Source organism: Diadema antillarum, unplaced genomic scaffold, assembly GCF_040938485.1.
Source record: "Diadema antillarum isolate AM-2024a unplaced genomic scaffold, OU_Dant_1.0 seq00000810_RagTag, whole genome shotgun sequence".
NCBI lineage: Eukaryota > Metazoa > Echinodermata > Echinoidea > Diadematoida > Diadematidae > Diadema > Diadema antillarum.
The window spans coordinates 2,030,692-2,054,707 of NW_027271690.1; the positions used below are offsets into that span (position 1 = coordinate 2,030,692).

Below are 24,016 nucleotides of genomic sequence, written 5' to 3' on the forward strand. Positions count from 1 at the left end.
CAAGAACAAAAGAAAAGAACATGTAACAGAACTTATACAATGCTGATGTTCGTATCAATGTGATAAATCCGAAGAGTGTCAAAGTCATCCCTTCTATCTAATTTCGCATTTATCCAATAATATCAGGGGCGGATCTAGCTCTCTGCAAAGGGGGGGGGGGGGGGGAGGGGAGGTTGTTCCCCTCTCGGCAATTTTTGTTGTTATTGTTGTTGTTGCTATTTTGAACCCCCGTAAGTGATGGTATCTCCTAACACAGTTGAGACCATCTACCGTGCATGAGAACGTCTTTTTTCTCTATGCACATCACATTTTCACTTGGCAGCCCAAGGATATGGGGGGGGGGGGGGGGGGGTAAGGGTAAACCCCCAACCCCTCTCTCCGTAGATTCGCCACTGACTTCGCTTTGTTTAGACCTTCATAACTCACATTAGTATTCGTATTTAAACAAGTGGAGAATACGTAAAAGCTGAATGTGTAAGCGCAGGTACTAGATAGAACGGCGCTAATTGCAAGAATTTTCTAAGATTCAACTGTTATCATTACAAGATGCATAATCATAATATTTCGATTGATTTCGCCTTTTGTGTCTTAACCTTACAAGGGATTTGGCAAGAAATTTGATTGAAACGGTTGATGAATTTACCTGGAATGGTCCCGGAAGCCTCTCGTGGTTGTAAGTATGCTATTAAAAGGCCCAAAATGCTTTGATTATGATATATTCCAGATTTTTCCTTTTGATTTTATTCCATATAGATTACGAAACGAGAAGTTGTGAGATTTTCTACAATACAAGTTGTACCCTATATTATCCAAACTCAAAATATGATTTGAAAGCATTCATATTATATTCAACAAGATGCTGGTCATGTTGATATAAAATGATTGTTTAATGTAAAGATTATGCCTATATACTCTTCTTCTATAGGCCTATTCAGTGTCTTGACAAAGCTAATTGTAAAAGAAAACCTAAACAAACACTGAGCAAAACAAAGGACTTACCGGACATTATACTAGGCTACATCCGTGGGACGGGAGAAACCCTCGTTTTTATCATGTTCTTTTGTTTCATCTCAAAATTTTAATTCAAACATCAGTGGGGTCATACACGATTTCAATTTCTCTAGAAGTGCACATCTCAATGATTTACACTGGTTTTTTCTTTCCGATCGCCCCGTCACTGTACAGGCATGCTAACCTGGAAACATTAAACTGCACATTACTTGAATATGTGACCATTCTGGAGCAAATAATTTTCACACAACAATGGATATATAATGTACTTTTAAATGAATCCCACAAGGATTGGAATAATCATCCCCCAACATTCCCACTGATTCCCACTGATCAGTTACTAGCCATTCCCTTTAACTATGTCTGTGCAATATATATGATAATGGACTGGCCTTGAGGCCTGCGGATACGACATTTATCGCCTGAACTAGAATTGTATTGCCCGAATGGAAGACGAGGGCAATATTAATCTAGTGAGGGCAGTTAATGTCGTATCCCCCGAAAGTAGACAGTCCATACATTATTATTACCCATTTCAGGCATCTCGAGCAGTAAAATGATATTCATTACAATTTAAACTTTGTATAACTTCCCCATTCACAGTGACAATTTTCCACTCGGCGCCAGCTAGAGCTCTACACCACATTGCGCGCTACATCCCTATTTGTATATACACAGGCTAACTCATGGTAAACCACTGACTCCGCAGGAAACTGTCATCAACACATCAACAGCAAATTTTCCTGACTGGCAGTTCAAATGCCCGGATGCTATATTCCCCTGGTTTTAAACACGCAAATCCGATAGGCGTTTTCCAACGGGGAGAATATGAGAAATTCACCCCTCTTTTCCCTACTGGCGCGCAATCCCGCGTGTAATACTAAGGGAATACAATCTCGTAGAACCACAGCTCAGAATCAGATGCCTGATACGGGTAATAATATGGTATATTTATAGAATATTTTGTATGTACATTAATATAATATATATATATATGGGTGAGAATTTTGAACGATGTACAATTGCCAATTTTCGTACCTTATGACATTCTTTCCCTTAGAACACGCCAGGATAATCTAAGAAACCAGATTTTTTTATGTCATCTCAAAGATTGGTAAATTTCCTTTCAGGAAATATATGGTTTGGTTGACTTTTGCCTGATATTTTTCATTTCACAAGGACTTAAAGCGTAAAAATACGGTAAAAACGCTATTTTCACAATAATTTTTGTTTTTCAAACTAATGATGTGCATTTTTAATGGTACGTGGCATCTAATATCTGACCATGTTCTGGATTTGACATATCATGGGTATGTACCACAAAATTATAAGAACTTTATGAGCACGTATAAAATTACAGAGAACAATTAAAATATCAAAGTCCTAAACAGACGAACGTCCGTGATGCTTTTATTTCTATCGCTGCTGCAAATTCTACTTTGTTGTCCCATCTGTAACGTATACGAAAATTTGGTGTTCCACCTAATGAACATATCCTGCAAAAATTGTACGTCTGCTGGCTGTACATGGGACGTAATATTCTTTTATGCAAAATTATACTCAGTTTTCGTAACGGACGTGCTTCCGCTATTTTCTAATAAAGATCGTAGCCCATGAAACGTTATTGGCGATATTGTTCTGAGTCGTAATCAACTAAGATCTAGCAACACGATAATATGCTTGTTTTGAGTTTCTGTCCATCCTTTGTCAAATAGGAACCGAAATTCTATTTTTAGACGAACCTCCAAGAAAAAAAGAACGTCCGTGATGATTAAAACGTTTTCGAGTGGGACACCATCTTGCTTTGATGGCGAAGGTGCATTTTACCTTTGGCTCTCTAGCCGAGGAGCTGCATGCCATTTTTGGAGCGGACTGAGGTTCGTCCGCAGTTTTTGGACCATGCAATTCACCAAAAACCAAGCAAATGATTAATATTTTCTCTGAAAATTCACCTCCTGATCCCCCTCTGAGCAATACATATGTTGTAAGGATGTCAAATTTCTTATAATTTGCATTGACAATACCTTTTCAAAATTTTGAAAGAGTTAGGAAGGCTAGGTACTCTCTGCCGATTAGTTATCCGTCCTGGAACATGACCCTAGTAGTAGAACGAACGTCCGTGATAATTCCAGAGAACGTCCGTGACGTATGCAATCCCTCCGATAGGGATAACTTGTCCCGAAAGTATCCTGTATTCTTTAAAACTTTTGGCTCGAATAGCGACAAATAAAGTTTTACAAAGTAGAAAATGAGTTTAGAGCAGTAGTTTCGGAATTTTTAAGGCGTTATGTGATCATGATGAACAAACAATTGAAAATTTACTCACAATTTTACACTTGTTTTCCCTCTAATTATACAAAAAACAGATAAACACTTAAAACAAAGTTATAGGAAAATGGAATGTTGCGTAATCTGTAATTTCTGTGCGTTTAAATTTCTTTCTAATGAGGTTCTGGAGACAATTTGTACTGTTACAGGTTCTGAAAGTTTCACTCACGGACGTTCTGTCCGAGAAAGGACATTTCTGACAATTACAAATATATCACTGCACATAAGATTAATGTTAGTTGAAAATATTACTAAATCACTGAGCCGCTCATACCCGAAAGTGAATAGCGTTCAGCACTCGATTTACCTGTAATAACAAACGGAAAACGTTTTTTTCACGGATGTTCGTTGGTTGAATAAGTCAGTGGATTACATAGTAGGAGAAAGAGGATCAGTGCCACTTTTTAGTGACAGGTGCTCTAAGTGTTTATCTTTTGAGTATGGTAGCTGCCATCTCAAACAGAACACATCCAGTTTTGGTCTCCATAACGGACGTTCGCTGTAATTGTCATGATATTAAATGCCTTAATTCGTTCTTATTTTTCTCTTCATGACGATTTTTCTCTCATTCCCTCAATAGCCTGAACATGCTGCGACCAAACAGAAAACAAAAACAAAACAAAACAAACCAAAACAAATCCGAAAAGTGCTACGCAATCACATTAAGGATAATGACGGAAGAAGTCTGCAATGGGCATGTGTTGAATAAGAAACGGAAAAGTTTCAAAAGGGCGTGGAAGCAGTTGAATGAAAATGACTGAGAAACAGAGAAGGGATCGAGCTCCAACACACAGAGAAAAGAAATGCCAGTGCACTCCCGTTATACCAAATTCCTCTGGAGAAGTTTTTGTTTGTTTGTTTATGTTTTTTATTCATCGAAATGCCGTCACAAGCGAACAAAAATCATGCAGTATACAATTATTGTCTGATGAAAACACACAAATCCTCCGCTTATCATCACATTGTGTTGTTTTATACTCATCAATGAAAAGCAATATTCATTTGTAATTTTTTCAAAGATGTTTTTCCTTCATTTCACATTTAAGAGACAGAGAGATCGTCAATTTGTTTGTGCTTTTGTGCTTACTTTGAAAACACATGTTAAAAAAATTAATGATTAAGAATAGGTTTAAGGTTGCACTTTGATACGTTCGCTCTTCCAAAGATTCGTTACTCCGATGTCCAAAGGTTTGTTATTCCAAAATGAAACAAAAAATGTAGTTAATTCAGGAGGTTTGTTATTAGAAATGTTCTTCGAAAAATAGATATTAAGGATCATTATTTTTAGGTCCGTTCTTCTAAAAGTGGAATGGGCCTGATATTCGTTTAGGTGAAAACGGTTATTATGAGGTTTTGAAATTGGAGGATTTTAGTTGTTAACTTGTTTCTCTCCACATTTGGATAAGCGAACATAATTTGTCATGTTCCAATTGATAAACCTTTCGGTTAACCTTCGGAGATTCCTATCATTTACCGAATAAAAAAGCTTCATAATTATACGAACTCTATCAATTTTCGTATTGACAAACTGTATGAATAACGAGCCTCCGAAATGACGCGCTACAAAAGGTTTGTTATAACAAACCATATTGTATAATATCGAAGTCACAAACATCCATCCAAGTTATATGGACTTATTGTGTCTTGTTGTGACGAAACTTCGCAGTATCGAACCTATTATCATTTCTGACTAAAATAATAACACAAATTCTCCTCGGTAACAGTGTGTAACACAAGGAGCAAACACAGAGGGATTTCTTCCCAACGTATTCGTTTGCCCTCCCCAGCTAAACTTCGTATTTCTATAACGGAGCACATTTCTGTTGTTTTTCTATATCAATTCTTTGTCATAATTTTAGCTGTGACCATGTTCGTTATATAAAAAGCAAATTTTGCATTGTAGACTTTATATAACAACTTAAGGACCTGAATATTTACTTCATGATAACGAAATTTTGATAAACATATTCGTTCTCAAGGATTGACTACGTCACTGAGATTACACGTACGTTTGTACGTTCATTTACGAGAGATGGAAAAATTGTTTTCTTTGATTTCTCAGTATGAGAAGATAAACAAGCTTCTGTAATTGAGAATTGGTAATATCTATTCAGGATTTTGCAGAGGAGTTTGTTCTCGACATGAAATTGCTGTTTGTTGTGAGTAGAATGCGTTTACAACTCAAGAGAGCTGCATTGTTCAATATCTTGTTTGTTCCGAACGTCCGTGAGCTACATGCGAACCTCCGTGATGAAAACTATGCTATGTTTGTTGGGTTATAGAGACTGCTCAGATGAGATACATTTTAAAAAGGTATATTATTATTTGGGAGTGAGGATTGAAGTATGGGATAGTGAAATAAGAGATGAAAATATTGAGTTTCTGTAAAATGCGCATGAAGTTAAGAAAGTGTTTAGCGGAAGAGCAATATTTCCACAGAAATGACGAATTTAGTTAAATCATCAGTTGTCTACCATTACGTACAGGTTAAGAGTACAAGCTTAATATTCTGCAGTTACGTACACATGTCCTTTAAGATATTTCGTTAGGATTTTGAACTGAATCAGATCTTTGGAAACTATGTTAAATGGTATTCAAATGTATGTGCAGTACTATTCCTCACGGACGTTCGCTGCTCTGGACATGGTAAACTTCAGCGGTGAATAAAAACTTGTTCCTGTGGGAAAATCCTAGTATAATTGGGTTCATATTAAAGCTTGAGTTATACTCTTTCAGGTAAGATGAATGATTTGGAGAATTTCCTACTTTTTAAATTTTGCCTTGTTTTGGCTCAATTGTACATCGTTCAAAATTCTGACCCATATATATATATATATATATATATATATATATAGGCCTACAATTATGATATCCTATATAGAAAAACAAATCTCAACCATCCTATGGTTAGAAATAGGAAACTGACAACCAGCATTGTTTCTTTAAGCAATGTGTATTTTGAAATTGTAGTACAGTCGAATGTCATGATGCGAGTGTCTGAAATAGACAGTTTGCGTCATACCTTTTTAGGTATTATTAGGAACTGTACATGAGTTCGTTGAATATCTATCTAAAGTTATATCGTTGTCTTTTTCGGTCTCTTCTGAATTCATACAGTTTTCACTTTTTTTTCTTTCATTTCTTTCAGTAATTCCAATCTGTCTTATCAATGTCTTTTACTATGATTATGTTTTCATGATATAAATCGAATGTAAAAGAACACGAATTTTGCTTTTCTTGATAATTGTTAATGATGTCACGGAGGTACAACGGGTATATTTTACTCAACGATGTGATTCCCATGTCGTTCATTGTGATGTCATTCCCATCTACCCTTCTTTTTATAAGATGGCTCTCCTGGAACAAGATCGTAAGAATTGAAGCACACGCATTCAGTGGTTTGGATCTCATAATTTTGTGAGTATTTAGAAATTCATAAGCCGTCGATGTTCCTTCTTACTCATCCAGTTGATTGATAAGTTACATAATTTGTTTAATCTGGTCAACTGAACGTATGCTAACACCAAACAAACAACAACAACAATTACAACAACAACAACAACAACAACAACAACAACAAAAACAGCCCAAGGAGAGGGGGGGGGGGTGGTGGTTGAAATCCGCGAAACCCCAAAACAAAAACAAAAAAACAAAAGAAAAAGAGGAATTTAAACCGCCTAACTCTCCCGTATAGATCCACCACTGTATGCGCAATACGGAGAGACCCGTTTGATGATTCAATCCAAGTGTTTCTTTGGCATTAGCAGACAGATGTGCCTCCAAAGTCAAACCGTCTAGAGGATTATATTTCAGATCCTAATAAGGCAGGTGGTAATTAGCTCACATTGGTACAAATGACCTTTCTTTTTCCTCAGTTGGTTAGGAACTTCACTCGTTATCAAAGAGGCATGATACATAAGCTTGCCCACCGTAACAACTTATGGAATTCCTGTTCAAACAAAGAATGAACTTGCGTTTAGACCAGGTGACCAGAATGGTCCTTCAGTTGATATTTTAGCAGGTATTCATTTAATTGTTTTGTATTGAATGTAGCAACAACCCTTTCTTTTAATATTGCCAAATACCAGGAGTCCTGTCAGGTGAATGCCCTGGCAAGCACCCATTTTAGATAAGGTTCACATGTATAATCATCCCATCACATATGCTTATCTCAGTGAATTATCAAACCAACATGACTGTTGGTACAAGTGACCTTTTTCTGCTCATGCGCAGAGTGGAATTACGAACTGGTCTATTTATGTAAGACCACAAAACGAAGAGGAAGTGCCATAGTCCCCAAGAACAAAGCAGAAAAACTCCAACTTATCAACACAATGGAATCCAGTGCCAAGGAGAGAGTCGTTAAGGAATCCTACACCAAGTACTAACACTGAAGATCGGGTTCAGCCGTAAACGATGATGAATTCAAACATGTAAACAACATTCGATACCACTTGAAGGATAAGCAGGCCAAGGGTTCAGACATTTAAACAACATTCGATACCACTTCAAAGATAAGGAGGCCAGTAGTATGCCAGGGATTGCGCTGACGGTCGGACGTGTTTGACAGGACGTAATTGACTGACAGGACCTGCGACTGGCGACGTGATTGACAGGACAGGGGCGGGGGGACGCCCGGCTTTAGTTTCGTCTCGCTCTTTTTGCGCGCGAATTTTCTTCTACCACATTAAACTCAGAAATATACCAGTGGAAACAAACCGGGATACCTACGACTAAGGCAAGCCGTTTGTGTAAAAAGTCGATAAACTCTGTTTTTCACTGATAAACTCTGTTTATCAACTGATAAACAGAGTTTTTCTTTGATAAACTGAGTTTAACAACTGATAAACACAGTTATTCTGATAAACTGTGTGTATCAATTGATAAACAGAGTATATCAATCTGATAAACTGAGTTTATCACTTAATAAACTGAGTTTATCAGAAAAACAGTGTTTATCAGTCGATAAACAGTTTATCGGAGAAAAACTATGTTTATCAGTTGGTAAACTCTGTTTTTCACTGATAAACAGAGTTTATCAGTGAAAAACAGAGTTTATCAGTTGATAAACACAGTTTTCTGATAAACTCAGTTTATCAGTTGATAAACAGAGTTTTTCACTTTTGATAAGCAGAGTTATTTATCTCTCCACAAGAGAGGGCGTTTTTCACTGTTTGATATGTTCTGCTCGTTGATGATAATCAGGGGCAGGAAACACACAGTCAGTCCGCAGCGCGAGCGAAAACGCACGTATTTATTCAAGTCGTATGCACGGCTGAGCGGTGCTTGCATACGTAATGAGCAGATACATGGTCATGAATAAATCCGTGTAGAACGAGTATTTCTCGTCAGTTTTCGACACTTTTAGTATCGACTGAAAGAGAAAACATAAGCAAATATGCTCATGATCAAAATAAACAGAAAAGAAGAATATAGAATATCAAAATCTCTCTCGAAGTTCGGTATTGTATTCAAAAAAATTCCTTCACGTTTGACGCCAAAAAACTAACCTGAAATCTTTCATGCCCCTCTAAAATATGGTGAAGACTATGTCCGCTAAAGTATATAGTATCACAATAAGGGCACGTTTTCCCATCTTCATTTCAATACGGGTCAGGAACTAGCAAAATTCAGAGACATGTCTAGCGTCGAGTTTAAAAAGATTATCCTCGCATTCGCACCGGAATTCCGGGTCTGTGATTGGTCGAAATCTGTTGCAAGACGCGGCGTGTCGCATTGCGTAGTATCCATTGGCTGCTGACTCAGTGCTGTGAGTTTTAAATGTTAGGTTCCAGATTGTGATCGAATTTTCACTCTCTATACAAAACTTGAACTTTACACAGGAACCAATGATGTGTATGTGAGTGTGCACTTACAATGACCCTTAACAATGGACCTGGCTGCCACCTTTCCCGAGCTCTGCTGCAAGGCACATGAATGCTTAATCAATTATTCATGTAAATTGCCCCGAGCACTGCTAGTCTGAATTCTTGACACAGGGTGAAATGTATGCACATGAAAGAAGTAAGCACATGTTTCCATGTGCTTGCACACACCACATTTCAGAATGAACAAAGACTAGCTGCGATAGTGGAATTCCTCATGAAACATTCCAACCCTGGCCATTGTCCACGACCATTGTCTGGGTATCAACAACACATTCCACGCGTGTTCATTCACTACCCCACTTCCAGTAAGAAAACATAATTTGCCTTGTTTTCAACAGGAAAATTCACAACCTTAAAAATGGTGCCCCTCTTCGTTTTTTAATTGATCATACTCGCTCAAGTTTCACGATTGTGAAATCGAAGAAATTACGGAGATCTATTTTCAATACCAGTCAGGAACTAGCAAAACATCAAACTATGATCTAAAAGCTTCTTGAACATTGGCAAAATAATCGTTTACTTTGATGCTAAAATGGACTACTATATTGACATCAAAAATAGGGAAATTAGGTATCAAATTAATGAGCATAATCAGCTCTATAACTTAACTAACCATCCTGGGTCAAACAATGCACTGCGAAAGCTATGAAAGCTGTTGTTGCGACCTCTGCAAAAACTCTCGCAAAGTATCGCGAAATCTCGTCAGTCTCAAGGGCACAAACTGCGTAAACGTGATTCTGAATAAAATTGTCGTTCATGCCTCATTATCGCACACGCTGCGGACTGACTGCACAAGAGCAAGAACATACAGTCAGACCGCAGCAGCCGATAATTCGCTCATATTTATTCAACTCGTATGCAAGCCCGCTCGAGGCTCGCATACGTAATGAGCTGCGTAAGGGGATTTTGTCCTTTGGCTTTCGGCAACAAAAATACCCCTTGTATTCACAAATTTGGTATCAAATTCGAGGAAAATATGTAAACTATTCTCACATGTTATTCAAATTACTGTATATGAAAACATACTTGCGTAATTTGAGCTTGAAAAATGATGAAAAAAGTAATTCGTGCAGTAGACGTTCAAGACGTCAAAAGAATACCAAATTCACCTTGCGTCTCAATGAAAATGCATTATTTGGAAGTCCATCTCTTGATCTTTGTATCCATGTAAATATCTTGACAATTTGTTGCTTAATCCGGTCAGGAACCAGTAAAATATACATCGATGTCAGTGCTGATCAGCTTGAAACCGTGCAATCTCAAGAGTAAGCTCTCTCATTGGACAGCGCTTGCATTCAGCGCTGGCATTACGTCATTACGGTGCTACATAACGGTTTCATGCCACTTGCGGTTTCTTGGCACGCGTGTAGTTCAAGCGCTGAATGCAAGCACTGTCCAATGAGAGAGCTCTTTCGCGCCACTGTACACTTTGTGTGGAGCATACTTCCGGCTTTTTGGAGTGAATTTTACAGACATTTCAAAGCGGAAAAACTAGTATTAATCATGCTTGCGTCTCCTTGACTCCAATATATGATGAGCATCTATGTTTCCTCTCTACGAGTAAGCCAAAATCAGAAACAATATTTTCTTAATCCGGTCAGGAACCAAAAACGAACTTTAGACGACAAAATCTTCCATGAAAAGCAGGTAAAATTTACGCAAATTCAACTGATTATGTCGTCATGATAAGATCCGATATTATACGCACATTTAGTATCAAAATAAAGATCAAAGTCTGGAGAACAATTTACCGTGACTGGTAGCCATGACGAATGTATGTACAAGTCGCTACACTGTGATAACCATAGCCCTGTCAAACTCTCGCAAAACCTCGCACGACGAGACACCTTTCGAACGCAAAGATCGTCAACGAGAGTGCTGAATTAATCTTGCCGGATCGGCTCATTAGTATACGTGCTGCGGTCTGACTGCATACATGTGCGATAAGTTGGCCTGCGATGTAAGGCCATTACGTATCACACTCGCGTCATATACCTGTCCACTTCCCGGCAGCTGCTCGCTTCCCAGCTTGCCCCGCGTACATATACAGTGCCATGTATATATATATATCACTAGCTGTAGATCTACGTACATGTACGTATTAACAGAGCAGACGGCTCTGCGTATTAAATGCTGCTAGCGCCCACTACCGAGAAGGTTTGAATAACTCTGCTTTTCTCTGATAAACTGAGTTTATCAAGTGATAAACAGAGTTTATCAGAAAAACTGTGTTTATCAGTTGATAACTCAGTTTATCATTGATAAGCAGATTTATCAGAAAAACTGTGTTTATCAGTTAATAAACACAGTTTTTCTGATAAACTCTGTTTTTCTCTGATAAACAGACTTTTTCTTGAAAAATAATGTTTATCAGTTGTTTATCACTTGATAAACACAATTTATCAAGTGATAAACAGAGATTATCAGTGAAAAACAGATTTTATCGACTTTTTACACAAACGGCTTGCCATATACGACAGATTTCAGAAACAGGTAAGCCATACCAGCCAGCCCTATGGCTGAAAGCTTATGGAATATGGAAGGGCACGAAAACGAAACAGAAGAGGTCCCTAGCAGTCCTATTTACTTCACCGCTGTCACTAGTCGAGCAGCCAAAAGAAAGAAGCAGACTTTAAGTAGCACATCAGAACAAACAGACCAACCAAGCACCAGCAATGACTCGTCCCATAACCTACCTACTGTTGGAATAAGAGGAGTTGGTTTCAACATAACCAAACTAGGCCCACTAGAAAAAGCAAAAGAAACAGGAAATATCACTGGTGCCTCTACCATTAGATCTCTAGGCCGAGAAGGCATAGAACTAATCGTAAACTGCTACACTTTAAGACAGGCAAAGGCATCTCTCAGCATCACAGAGTTCTGTAAGAAAATAGTGACAGTCAGAAACACGTTAGACCCCGAACACAAAGGGTTTATAAGTGGCGCATCGGTAGATTTAGACAATGATGAAAATATGCTGGAAGAAATACAAAAGAGCACGAGAAGGCAAGGAGTAACTTTCCGCAAGAGATTGAAGAGAAGAGATAAAGACGGAAACTTAATGCGTATAAGGGCAGTATTGCTCATCTTTAGGACAAAAACGATGCCAGAATCAATCAAACTCGGATATGACCAGATACAAGTCAGGCCATACAACGAACAGGTACTCTCTAAAAAAAAAAATCGAGTGAAAATATTCACTCTTAAAGGAGAGAATACAAAAAAAGAGTGAATTTAGAGTGAATTTGGAGTGAATTTTGAGTGAAAATGTTCATTTTCACTCATTTTGGAGTGACCTCAGGGATCACTCGAAGATTTTGGAGTGATCCCTGAGATCACTCTAAACGAGTGAAAATGAGCATTTTCACTCCAAATTCACTCCAAATTCACTCTAAATTCACTCTTTTTTGTATTCACTCTTTTAAGAGTGAACATTTTCGCTCGATTTTCTTAAAGAGAGTAGTACGTTGTTTCAAGTGTCAAATTTTTGGCCATGTTGCCAAGTACTGCAAATTGACAAAAGTTCGATGCCCCCGCTGCAGTGAGGAAAATATACATTCCAAGAATGCAATAAGAAAAACGAAACGCTACTCTCTAAAAAAATCGAGTGAAAATTTTCACTCTAAAACGAGTGAATACAAAAAAGAGTGAATTTCGAGTAAAATTGGAGTTAATTGTGAGTGAAAATGCTCATTTTCACTCATTTTGGAGTGACGTCAGGAATCACTCGAAAATTTTGGAGTGATCCCTGACGTCACTCCAAAATGAGTGAAAATGAACATTTTTACTCAAAATTCACTCCAATTTCACTCGAAATTCACTCTTTTTTGTATTCACTCTTTTAAGAGTGAATATTTTCACTCGATTTTTTTTTAGAGAGTAAAATGCGTAAATTGTGGGGGTATCACTCAGCGGCATAAAAAGGTTACCAACGTACTCACAAAGAAAAGATATACTGAATGTTCAAAGCGAGAAGAAAATCTCTTTCGCAGTGCAGTCAAGCACGTGCAAACTAAACAAACGGCAAACACTCGACACATTCCCCAAAAAGCTGCGAAAACGAGACAGAAAAAGTAATACAGGTAATATGTTTTATTTGATAGTATTGGTTTGTCTGTTCAAGGACCACAAGAAATTCCACAAATCTATACATGTCACCATCAATTTATGTACTATGTAATGTATGATTATATAAATCGTTTGAAATATCTCTTTAAAGTAATCCCTAAGGCTAATATACGGTCTCTGCCACAAAATAATAATTCCAAAAGACGGATATGCCAATTTTCTCGATCAGACCTTTCGCATGTGGGGGGGGGGGGGGGGGGGGCGGCTTTTATGCAAGTACGTCGTCTGCTCGTTCTTTACATACTCATCGTGCTTATACGAAGAACTTGCTTCCTAAAGGTGCTGAAACCATCATTTGTCATTTCTTTTTGTTATAAAATGCTACAACGTTCACTGTGGAATATATGGTATAAGGACTATTCGTGTGCTTCACAAACTATTGGAGTGATATATCGATATCAACTATGATTGAATATTCCCTACTACTCATTGTTTTCCATTGTCAGGGACCTTTCAAATAACAAACTGAAGGGGATTGAAAGTTCAGCTTTTGATGGACTCCACAGCCTCTCTTGGTTGTAAGTACCACATCGAAACCTTCACAGGCACCCACAAATTTACTATGCATGTTTGTGATGTATCCATGAGTCATAGTCTCATAAAGATAACATGTATTTTGAGGTTATCTACACTGCAAAAAGTCCGGTGTTTAATAGTGAACACCGAGCTGGTGTTAAATTTCCGGTGCCCATTTATGGTGTTAAATTAACACCTGCGGTGTCATTTCCAAATTTTAAACTGTTTTTTGAAGAGTTTCTTAGTAACGGCACTTCTTGTTGATTTTTAATTTAAACAAGACGATCAAGAATTTTACATTAAAATACTAGATTTTTGAAAAAATGTAAAAATAAATTTACACCAAAGTAACACCAGCTGGTGTGGTCTCTTATTGAAGCTGGACGGGTGTTAAACCATTGATATTAACACCAACACATATCAAATCAACACCATGTGGTGTCATTTTTGAATTAACACCAGTACAGTGTCAAAATAACACCAGGTACAGTGTCAAATTAATACCACGAAGTGTCAGGTGAACACTTTTCAACACCATCACAGTGCATTTTTAGCACCTGTGGGTGTGGTCCTTTATTGAAGTTTGATCGGTGTTAGATTTAACACCCGTGGTGTTAAATCTAACACCGATGTTTTTACAGTGTAAGAATGTCATCGCCTTGTCTTTGACACGTTCTCAAATCTTTATGGTACATTTACTATTTGGAGAATAATAGTGGTAACGAAATGAATGAAAATTTGGATCTTTCGCTACTGATAGTGGCATTGTTGCGATTTGAAGTTGTGTTGTTATGTTTCAAACAAGAACCCGAATGTCTGTCATATTTCGTGGAAAAATTAGAGTTGAATGCAAGGATGTATTACTCACAGAATGTCGATATGAATGTTATTGTCACCGGTGACGTCGTACTTTTTAACATACAAAACTTGAGCACAATATTCCGTACCCGATTCAGATGCATTTGTCTCATTTTATTCCCTTTGCTTTTCATCTATATTTCTTCAAAACATTGAATTTTTACATGAAAGAATTTGAAACAGAGTGAGCCTAATAATTTCACATTTCATTTCGCATTTCTCACTCATCTTTTCTATAGGATACTTTCTGGAAACGAACTCGTAATTGCAGACTCAAGCGCTTTTAGTGGACTTTCAATGGAAGTGTTGTAAGCGTGTCAATCTCTGCTTTATTCTAATTTTCTTCAAATTTTAACAACTTTCATTTAAAGGGATCGTATAGTTTTGGTTGAGACGTAACTTCAGGTTCCTAACAGTTTTTGGTGAGATAATGAGAAACCGCTTTGTTTCACTTTATGCTTATGATGTCTCAGCCATTCCAGTTTTTGGTATCTCACAAATATGTAAAAAGCGCAATCCTCATCTCCATCAATACTAAACCATCCATTCAGATGCGTAATACATGTGTCTGGGTATCATGAATTATGTTACTGCCTATCGAATAAATAGAAACGAAGCTCCACAGAGCTCCACAATCTCTGCTTTATTCTAATTTTCTTCAAATTATAACAACTTTCATTTAAAGGGATCGTATAGTTTTGGTTGAGACGTAACTTCAGGTTCCTAACAGTTTTTGGTGAGATAATGAGAAACCGCTTTGTTTCACTTTATGCTTTTGATGTCTCAGCCATTCCAGTTTTTGGTATCTCACAAATATGTTAAAAGCGCAATCCTCATCTCGACCAATACTAAACCATCCATTCAGATGCATAATACATGTCTGGATATCATGAATTATGTTTCTGCCTATCGAATAAATAGAAGCGAAGCTCCACAGAGATTTGAAAATAAAAAGAAAAAAACAAACGGTGTTTTAAACACCTGCAGAGTCAATAATGCGTTGTTGATTGTGTTACCTAAATACATTTGATTTTAAAATATTTGAAAAACAAGCAACCATGATGTGCACGCGAGGAAACTTTCTTTTTTTTTCTTTAGATGTCATAAGTGTGCTAGTTGTATTCTACAATTAAGGTGTGTGAATAATTCTCACATTTTGATAACTATTTAGATATTTACATACAGTCAAACCTGTCAAGTGGCCACCTAATGGAAACGATAAAAGTAGCCGCTTTAGACAGGTGGCCACTATAGGCAGGTTGGTTGCCATTTTGAATTTCAACACTTGCATTGTTAAATAGCATAGAATACCGCATGCTATTCTTTAAAAAAGCAGCAAATAAGTTTGCATGAGCAGCTGTAATATGGATCTTTTTTTCAGATTACTTCATTATAAACTTTCTTTCAGCTTACTTCTCATCTTTTGATTTTCAAAATAATATTTCAATCCTGAGAAACTGGCTCATACCGTTCTCGCATGAATGGGTTCACGAGAGAGTTCGAGCAGGGGATCGATAATGTGCGAAGCTGACGTAAACAACACACAATACTCAGACAAGTATCCCATTGTCCTTATTCAAAGGAATCTAAATCACTAATTAGTCGGCATTTTAGTTAAATTCTACAATGTTATTAAGAGATGCCTTTGCCTCCGTAACACCCGTCAGGGCGGCATTACTAAAGCCTAAATCTAGTCAAGTTGTGGTGAGACGTCTTTTCACGGCTACGAGAGCTACGTTTGTCGATCATATCTGCAGGATTATGACAGAGCAAGGTTTCGGTATAGAATTCACACAACTAACGTAAAGGGCGCATTCAAAACTGATTCAACGTTTCAGCTAAATTTTTGTGGCCGCTATATGCAGTTAGATATTTCCCACGGGATACAAATTGAGTGGTCCGTGGCCAGGTATAAGGGTATAAAGGGGATAAAGGGTATAAAGGGTCAGTAACACAGCAATTTCGTGCTTGGGATTTTTCATCAGGCCGCTATAAGCAGGTGGACACTATAGGCATGTGGCCGCTAAGACAGGTTTGACTGTACCACATTCTATATGTGACCCTGCACCTCAAACAAACAAAAAGTCGCCAGACATGAACTTTTAGTTAAGACCATATTCTGAAAGAGCAGACTTTAAGCTTTAAAATGATGTATAACTCAAGTCAAATGGACTCTTCTAACCTATCTAAATATTGGAAAGAAAGCACAAACTCAGGAAAAGTGTGTACTGACAAAAGAGGCTCTGAAGTACAGTGTCTATTCAAGCGCTTAATCTTTACCAAACCTTGCTTTCTGTGCGATGAATGGGACAAAAAACAGGAAGTAAACCACCAGAGTGACAACAATGAAGGGATTATTGGATTAAATTCAAATTAAGCATGCCTCATTAACACATTCTGTCCATAATCAATGCCAACTTTCAAAGCAATAGCTATATCCTTTCAAAAGTAATTAGAGTTGAAAGTGAAGAGTGTGTACAAGGTTTTTCAGAAATAAGAAAGGGACACTAAAAACACACCTAATCACACTATTCTACTAAAAAACGTTCGACATAAACTGCTAAAAAACACACTTTCCCGCCCGTTTTATGATACCAAATTTTAGCATAATATTAAAGAAGACCTGCTCTTTCAGAAAATATGAAAAGGTCAATATCGGCTTGGTTGACCCATTTCACTTATTTTCAGTCCTCACGCAAGATCAGTGTGTGCGACTTTATGTTCGTTTTGAGGTGCACGGTCACATATGATGTCTTTGTCCGTTGTTAGCATGCCTTCATATTGAATTGCATTGATGAGGTTTATTGTTCCCGAAATTGGCAGCCCAGAGGTTGAAGAACATTCAGTTTACAGAGTATAGATGTAGGCCTACATACTAGTAGATGAAGATCCCAGTGATTCACAAATAATACGTTTACAATAAACATAATTGAGAAATTATACATAAAATCATACAATTATTAATCTAAATCAACAAATACATGCGTACAATAAAACAACAGAGAAAAAAAAACACTCAATACAATACCTTTTCTTTAAAACTCTGGATTATGAATATTTATAAAAACTTAATCTAATCAACAACAACAACAGCAACAAAAATGCATTATGCAGGGTTGTAATAAAGGAGGAGACGTTATTGCACAGCAATTATAAAACATTAAATTTACCTACCAAAGCAAGATGTTGAAAAAAAAATGAAATTATTTAACAACAAAAACCTAACATAATGATATATTTCATCAAAAGGTTGCGTTTTCATTTTACTATATTATATCATATCAAAATCTATATTACATAAACAAACATCAAATACATCATTATTGCAATCACACTTCATTACTTTCAACATATGTGACAGTGCATCACAAAACGAACAAAAAGTCGCACACACAGATATAGGTACAACCTCCACCACTGGATAATTATACATATCTTATCTGAGACAGACAAGCCAAGCTAACACTTTTTTTTCTTCTTCTTCCTTTCCTAGAGATCTCAGGAATAATCACATTACGCATCTTGAAAAAGAAGCATTCAGTGACCTGGAGAGCCTTGTAGTTCTGTACGTATATCGGATACTGATAGACTGAGCCTCGACATTACCAATAGTTAAAAAAAAAAATGTGATATTCTGAGAAGAACTTCATGTTATTCTGTGCATAATTATGGTTTATAACATAGATATGCTTTGATTTGGAGGCAGTAGCTTTAAGGTTTCTCTTCTTTTTTCTCTAGATGGATTAACACGTATTGATCATTATAGATCATATAAGATTGATTCAACGATTGCATAAGAACTGACGACAAGAGAAATATTCCCGGTATAAGCCTCATTTTCATCATTATCTCTAGTCCTTGAGTATTAGTCTTTTCCTCACTCTTGTTGGTAATATTAAACACGGCAATTACTTTTCCCCCTTTATTGGATGGATTTTGCAACCCGCCTTTTCAATCCGCACCATGTGTTCGATTTAGGTTTTGTGACATTAATATCTCCCTTTAAGAGTTAACATAACAATTGCATAATGTCTTGTAGGTTTACATTGCAATGACATATTGATGTATAATGTTGTTTTCAATGTGTGCAGTAGTCTATTATCTCTTACTTTGAAATTACGACAATCTCATAATACCTTTGTTACGCCGATGATGAAAAATTTCTAAATATCAGTAATCATTTATCTTTGTCTCTCCTGTAAAAAAAAAAAAGTTTTCTCTCAAACAATAGCATTTCTGAGATCAAAGACGGAGCATTTGACGGACCAAGTAGCATCTTGATGATGTATGTATTACACTAAAGACATGGTTAACATCCACCATGTCATGATAACCTTTTCCCTTGGCATTTGCTTTTATCTACAGTCTTATAAGTATAAGTAGTTTGTCGTTACATTTTGAAAAACGGCAATATCAAGAATATCTTTGTTTAAACAAAGGAATTTTCTATTGTTGAAGACATCTGCTTCAACACATTTACAAACTTTTTACGAATATACAATGAAATCTGTAATGAAATAAGGTTCCTTCACGTTCGTGTTTACCCACCAGGTCATTGGAGATCTTGCAGAATTTATCATGTCATCGTCATTAACTTGAGAAAATCCTTTACTTGAACTGTAATGTCTATGGTGAAGACCTTTATGTCACATCTTGTTACCGGCAAACAAACAAGAGTAATAATCAATACCTACAGCATTTTGTGTGTATGAAGCGGGTATGTCTGAGTGTTATGACGTCATTTTGCACAATACAATACAATACAATACAATACAATACAATACAATACAATACAATATTAGTGGGTCATAAACCACACATTTTTCGAAACCGGAAACAATGTGAAACGATATCTTTCGTATTCGGTCCTTTTTGTTTGTTGATTAACTGTTCTCTAATCGTTTTTGATATATTCTTTCGAAGAGATCTTGCGGACAACAGAATAGAGGAGATTAACCAAGGAGTGTTTGCCGGTCTAAATGTCATGGTATTCCTGTAAGTGAAGTGCTCACATTTTCCGATTCAATGTTACACAAAAGTTAATGTGGTAAACACTTGACCTACTAACTCATCAATCAGGTATGTCGGGTGTATTTCAAATAACTAAGAAATGAATGGAAAAGTAGGGGGCGGGGGAGGCGCAAGTTCTAGGATTGTGGCCTCAAACCATACTATAATTATTTTGATAACATATGTATTGCATGTTTTTCATTGAATTTACCGCGAAACACATATTTCTGTTTACTTGGTTTGCCTTAACTTGGTATCAAATCATCTGAAGTGTAGGATTGATTGAAAAAAGTGCGTGTCATGATATGCGAACAATGACAATGCGGTGTCTTTGTGTAATAATGCAAATGAAGAGTTTGTTCGCAAAATCCGATAAGTCAATTTTTGAAGATTTTGAAGTACGGTCTCTGTCATAAAGTTAACATAATAGCTTTTAAAATGATATATTGGTCTCTACATATAAAGGTACATTTTTGAAGTTATGGTCAAAAGAAGCAAAACATTTTGTTTTATTCTCTTTATTTTTCTTGACCTTTAGTCGCAAATATCTCCCTTTGACAAATATGGACTATGGACAAACTCTTCAAATATAAACACATGAACGTGAAACGCGTAGTACAACGTACATTTGAATGTAAACCATCGTGGCCATGGGCACATGAGTCAGAAAGAAGGAATCAGCAACAGAACTAAAGTGTTGTGTATTCAGACAAAGGATAATCTTTTAACCCGTTCCTTACGGGAACATACCATATTCCCGTGGGAGCAACTGGTATGCGAGAGAACCTGGTACACCAGGTTCCCAAGATGAAGATAAAAGCGCCTACCTTTGTGGCCAAAATCCATGTTTCTTTGTGTTGTAATGCCCAGAAAAATGGGTTTGATAAAAAGAATAGAGTTCTTTCTATCACCACAAAGTATTGTTCTCTTTCTTTTGGAAAAATGCGTATATCACAGCGTTATTACCCTTTTTGCTGATTTAGTTTCCTTCTGCTTTGCTATAAAACTCGTATGAACATGTACATATCGATCGAAGCTGATCTCCAGTAGATTTCTGTGTTTGCTGACCCAAGTCTTCCCATTCAAGTGCCTGGTTTAGTGTAGAACAAAAGAGTCTGTAAGCCCATCAGCGCACGCTCTATTCACACCTTGCACTCGATCGATATTTTCATTGTTCGATGGCACATGTAGTTGACCGTGGAAAGGGGATATATGTACCGCTTGACTGCTTTCGCTTAGGTGGATTACCAATCTGTCCGTTCCGGGCAAAAAAGAATCTCGTTTGGGGGCATTAAAGACATTCAAAAAAATTGTGGAAGGAACATGTTAACAAACATTATTTTTGTCCTCTCCAATCTGCAGCAACCTTTCAAACAACTTTAATGCCAAAATAAATGGACGTGCTTTCAATGACTTGGGCAATGTGCTGCTTTTGTAAGTATGTGTCATAATCTATACCTTTGCTCCCATTTGCATATTGAATACTGCAAACGCTGATTAAATGAAAAGCAGTTTAAGAGTTGTAGGTTTGATGAGTCTCTGCATCGCCTCGTAACTGCCACTAATAAAACGGAAGTAGCTGCCAAGTGGACATTAACATCATAAACTGTAACTCCGGCTGTGAGAGCAATGCTTCCTTTTGCAAATTGCGTATTTTGCCATAACACTGAATTGTTAGGGATTCGACGTGCCGAGTCCTTAAGAGAGTGATCAGATTGAAGGAAATAAAGTATATTATGTGTATACAAGGTGCATAGCGAATGTTTTTACGTGTATAGTGAGTGAGTGAGAGAAAGAGAGTCCGAGAGAGAGAGAGAGGGAGAGAGAGAGAAAGGGGCATAGTATGTTGTCGATTTGATTACCGCCATTATTATTGAAATTAACCACGTTGTGTAGTGCAAAAGATAGCCATTATGTATGTTATATATTTTGTGATATTGGCAAAAATAAGAAATTGTTAAAACAATCAAATCGTGTCATCAATAGAGACATCTGGAACATCGACCTCAGGAACATTGAGAGAGGAGCCTTTCTGCGTCTGAACAGACTTTTCTACCTGTAAGTTCGCTCTGTCTATGTGCCAGTACTTTGATGACTTAAACGTACCATCAAATTCCTCATTAGATAGGATATTGTCTTTATTTATTCACCATTTTAAGTGCGAAATCATTTTCACATGTTTATTCACTTGCAGTGTATAACAATAAAGCTGCTCTCTCTACTATTCCAGTAAGCATCGCACTCACTCAATATCAAGGACAAACATTTGTTAATCAAAACAATTCCTTTTAATTTTTTTTCTAATATCAGCACTCTTTTGGTTCTTCTCCAGGGAAGACATACAATAAGAAATGATGATTTCCTAGATTGCATACTAACGTAAACATTTCGAAGTGATGTACTCTCTTTATAGGCAGCGAATCGCGTACACAAGGATTGTTTCAATGATATTGAGGTCAATTTAGCGGAGCTGTCGATAATCTGACTGTCGATTAACAGATGGGTCTTCTGTGGGTATTTATGATTTATATCTTTCCTCAACCTCCTTTGTTTAGGTGTGCTTTTTATTTTATCGTTCAGAATCTTCTTTAGTGATACATTGCTAAACTGCTGTAGCTGAAACTTTGACTTAAACAAACAGAACGCGAACATTGGACAAAGTTGGATGATTATGTGAAATTTTCCAGAAATATAAGTTGCTATAAAATTATGTACTTAATTCTCTCATGTACGTTTTCTGTTTTGTTTGTCTGTTTTTTTTTTGACAGATATCATGAGGCCAGCTTAAGAAAAGATCTTCGGGAAAATGTGAACTTTCTAAGCAGCGCAAGGCTGTAAGTTACAACAGGGTAAACTTCGTAGCTGGAGAGTCAAGTAAGACCTATCTGAGACATAATTACACATACCCTCCGCTTATGACCAATGGTATAATTAAGAATATATCATACAACAACTCGTGCAGTATTTATGTTATTTTCACCATTGTTTTATAGGGACTAACATTGTGTGCTTCGATTGTTACTACTGTAAAACATGTTTTTAAACACTTTGTGATAACCAGGCCATTCCGGATCTAATTCCATGACAACTTGGATTGTCGCATGGTTATTATCAATGACATAGAATCCCATTTTAAGTCCTTTACTCATACTCTCGTTACCTGTGTTGATTGTATTTATCGAAAGGAATCTCTGGGAGTATACCTTTTTGATGAACGTTCAGAAAGCGGATCTGGAGGGAGAAAAAGCAGTGCTGTGGTATGTTTCTTAGCTCTGTTGTATGCCTCTATTAGCCATCAATGATTAGATCCAATGGACAAGTAGACCTTGTTACGGCACATTTTGGTAAATTGCACATTTTGAGAAATTACCAAAATGTGGAATATAGTTACGGCATATTTTAACTGCACATGTTGGTAAAAGAAATTTGTTACCAAAATGTTTCAATAGTGCACCTATACCAGATAGGAGCAACTGTTACCAATATGTGCAGTTAAAAGTGGATTTGCCTGCACATTTTGGACAATCTGCACATTTTGGTAACTGAACTAGAAATCCATGGATGGGCTTCAGAGTTGATTCGGTCAAGGAGCTAAGGTGATACTGTCCTGCAGCAAAGACAGGCAAGGCACTTTTTTAGCTCACATTGCGATCGCTTTTCGTTTCAGGGGCCCTCCTTGAGGGGTGAAAATGTGAGGAGTGTGGGGACCAAGAGGGAAAACACATTTTCGTCTTCTACTTCAGAACCAGTGGGTGAATTTCAATCAAACTTGGTTTTGATCATCCTTAGGGAGTTGGGTAATAAGGTTGTTCCTGTTGGGCATATGACTCCCATAGGGAGAATAGGTAGAAATTTGTGCTCCAGGCCAAAAAGCACTTCACGTAAAATATGTTGTACGTGGATATCTTTACAGCCGAAGAGTATAATTTGTTTATGGGAAAAACCTGGGTATCAACCTTGGAGACCAGGGGGTGGGGGTAAGGGGGAAAACACATTTTCATCTTTTTTCAGAAGCACTGGGAGGATTTTTCAAACGATCAAACTTTGTGAGGATCATTTTTAGGGGGTAGGGTCCCAAAGTTTTAAGTAAGTGTGGTCGAGTGCATTGGTAGGAGATTTAGCATTCCAGGAGTAAGAATTCAATTAAGGTGATCAATAATTGTGACCCTGCACCTCAAAACAAACAAAAAGTCGCCAGACATGGATTTTTAGTTAAGACCATATTCTGAAAGAGCAGACGTTAAGCTTAAAAATGATGTATAACTCAAATCGAATGG

The 24,016-nt window shown here is 37.1% G+C and overlaps 1 protein-coding gene across 1 annotated transcript in view; it reads left to right on the forward strand.

Moving 5' to 3' along the window:
- LOC139739684 (uncharacterized) overlaps positions 1 to 24,016 on the forward strand; it is an 88,285-nt gene that overhangs the window by 35,653 nt on the left and 28,616 nt on the right. Inside the window, exons 6-16 of the mRNA XM_071650294.1 lie at positions 602 to 673; positions 6,688 to 6,756; positions 13,802 to 13,873; positions 14,969 to 15,037; positions 18,223 to 18,294; positions 18,943 to 19,014; positions 19,653 to 19,724; positions 21,102 to 21,173; positions 21,726 to 21,797; positions 22,508 to 22,573; positions 22,925 to 22,996. Coding sequence (XP_071506395.1) covers positions 602 to 673; positions 6,688 to 6,756; positions 13,802 to 13,873; positions 14,969 to 15,037; positions 18,223 to 18,294; positions 18,943 to 19,014; positions 19,653 to 19,724; positions 21,102 to 21,173; positions 21,726 to 21,797; positions 22,508 to 22,573; positions 22,925 to 22,996 — 780 coding nt within the window. The remainder of the gene's footprint in view (positions 1 to 601; positions 674 to 6,687; positions 6,757 to 13,801; positions 13,874 to 14,968; positions 15,038 to 18,222; positions 18,295 to 18,942; positions 19,015 to 19,652; positions 19,725 to 21,101; positions 21,174 to 21,725; positions 21,798 to 22,507; positions 22,574 to 22,924; positions 22,997 to 24,016) is intronic.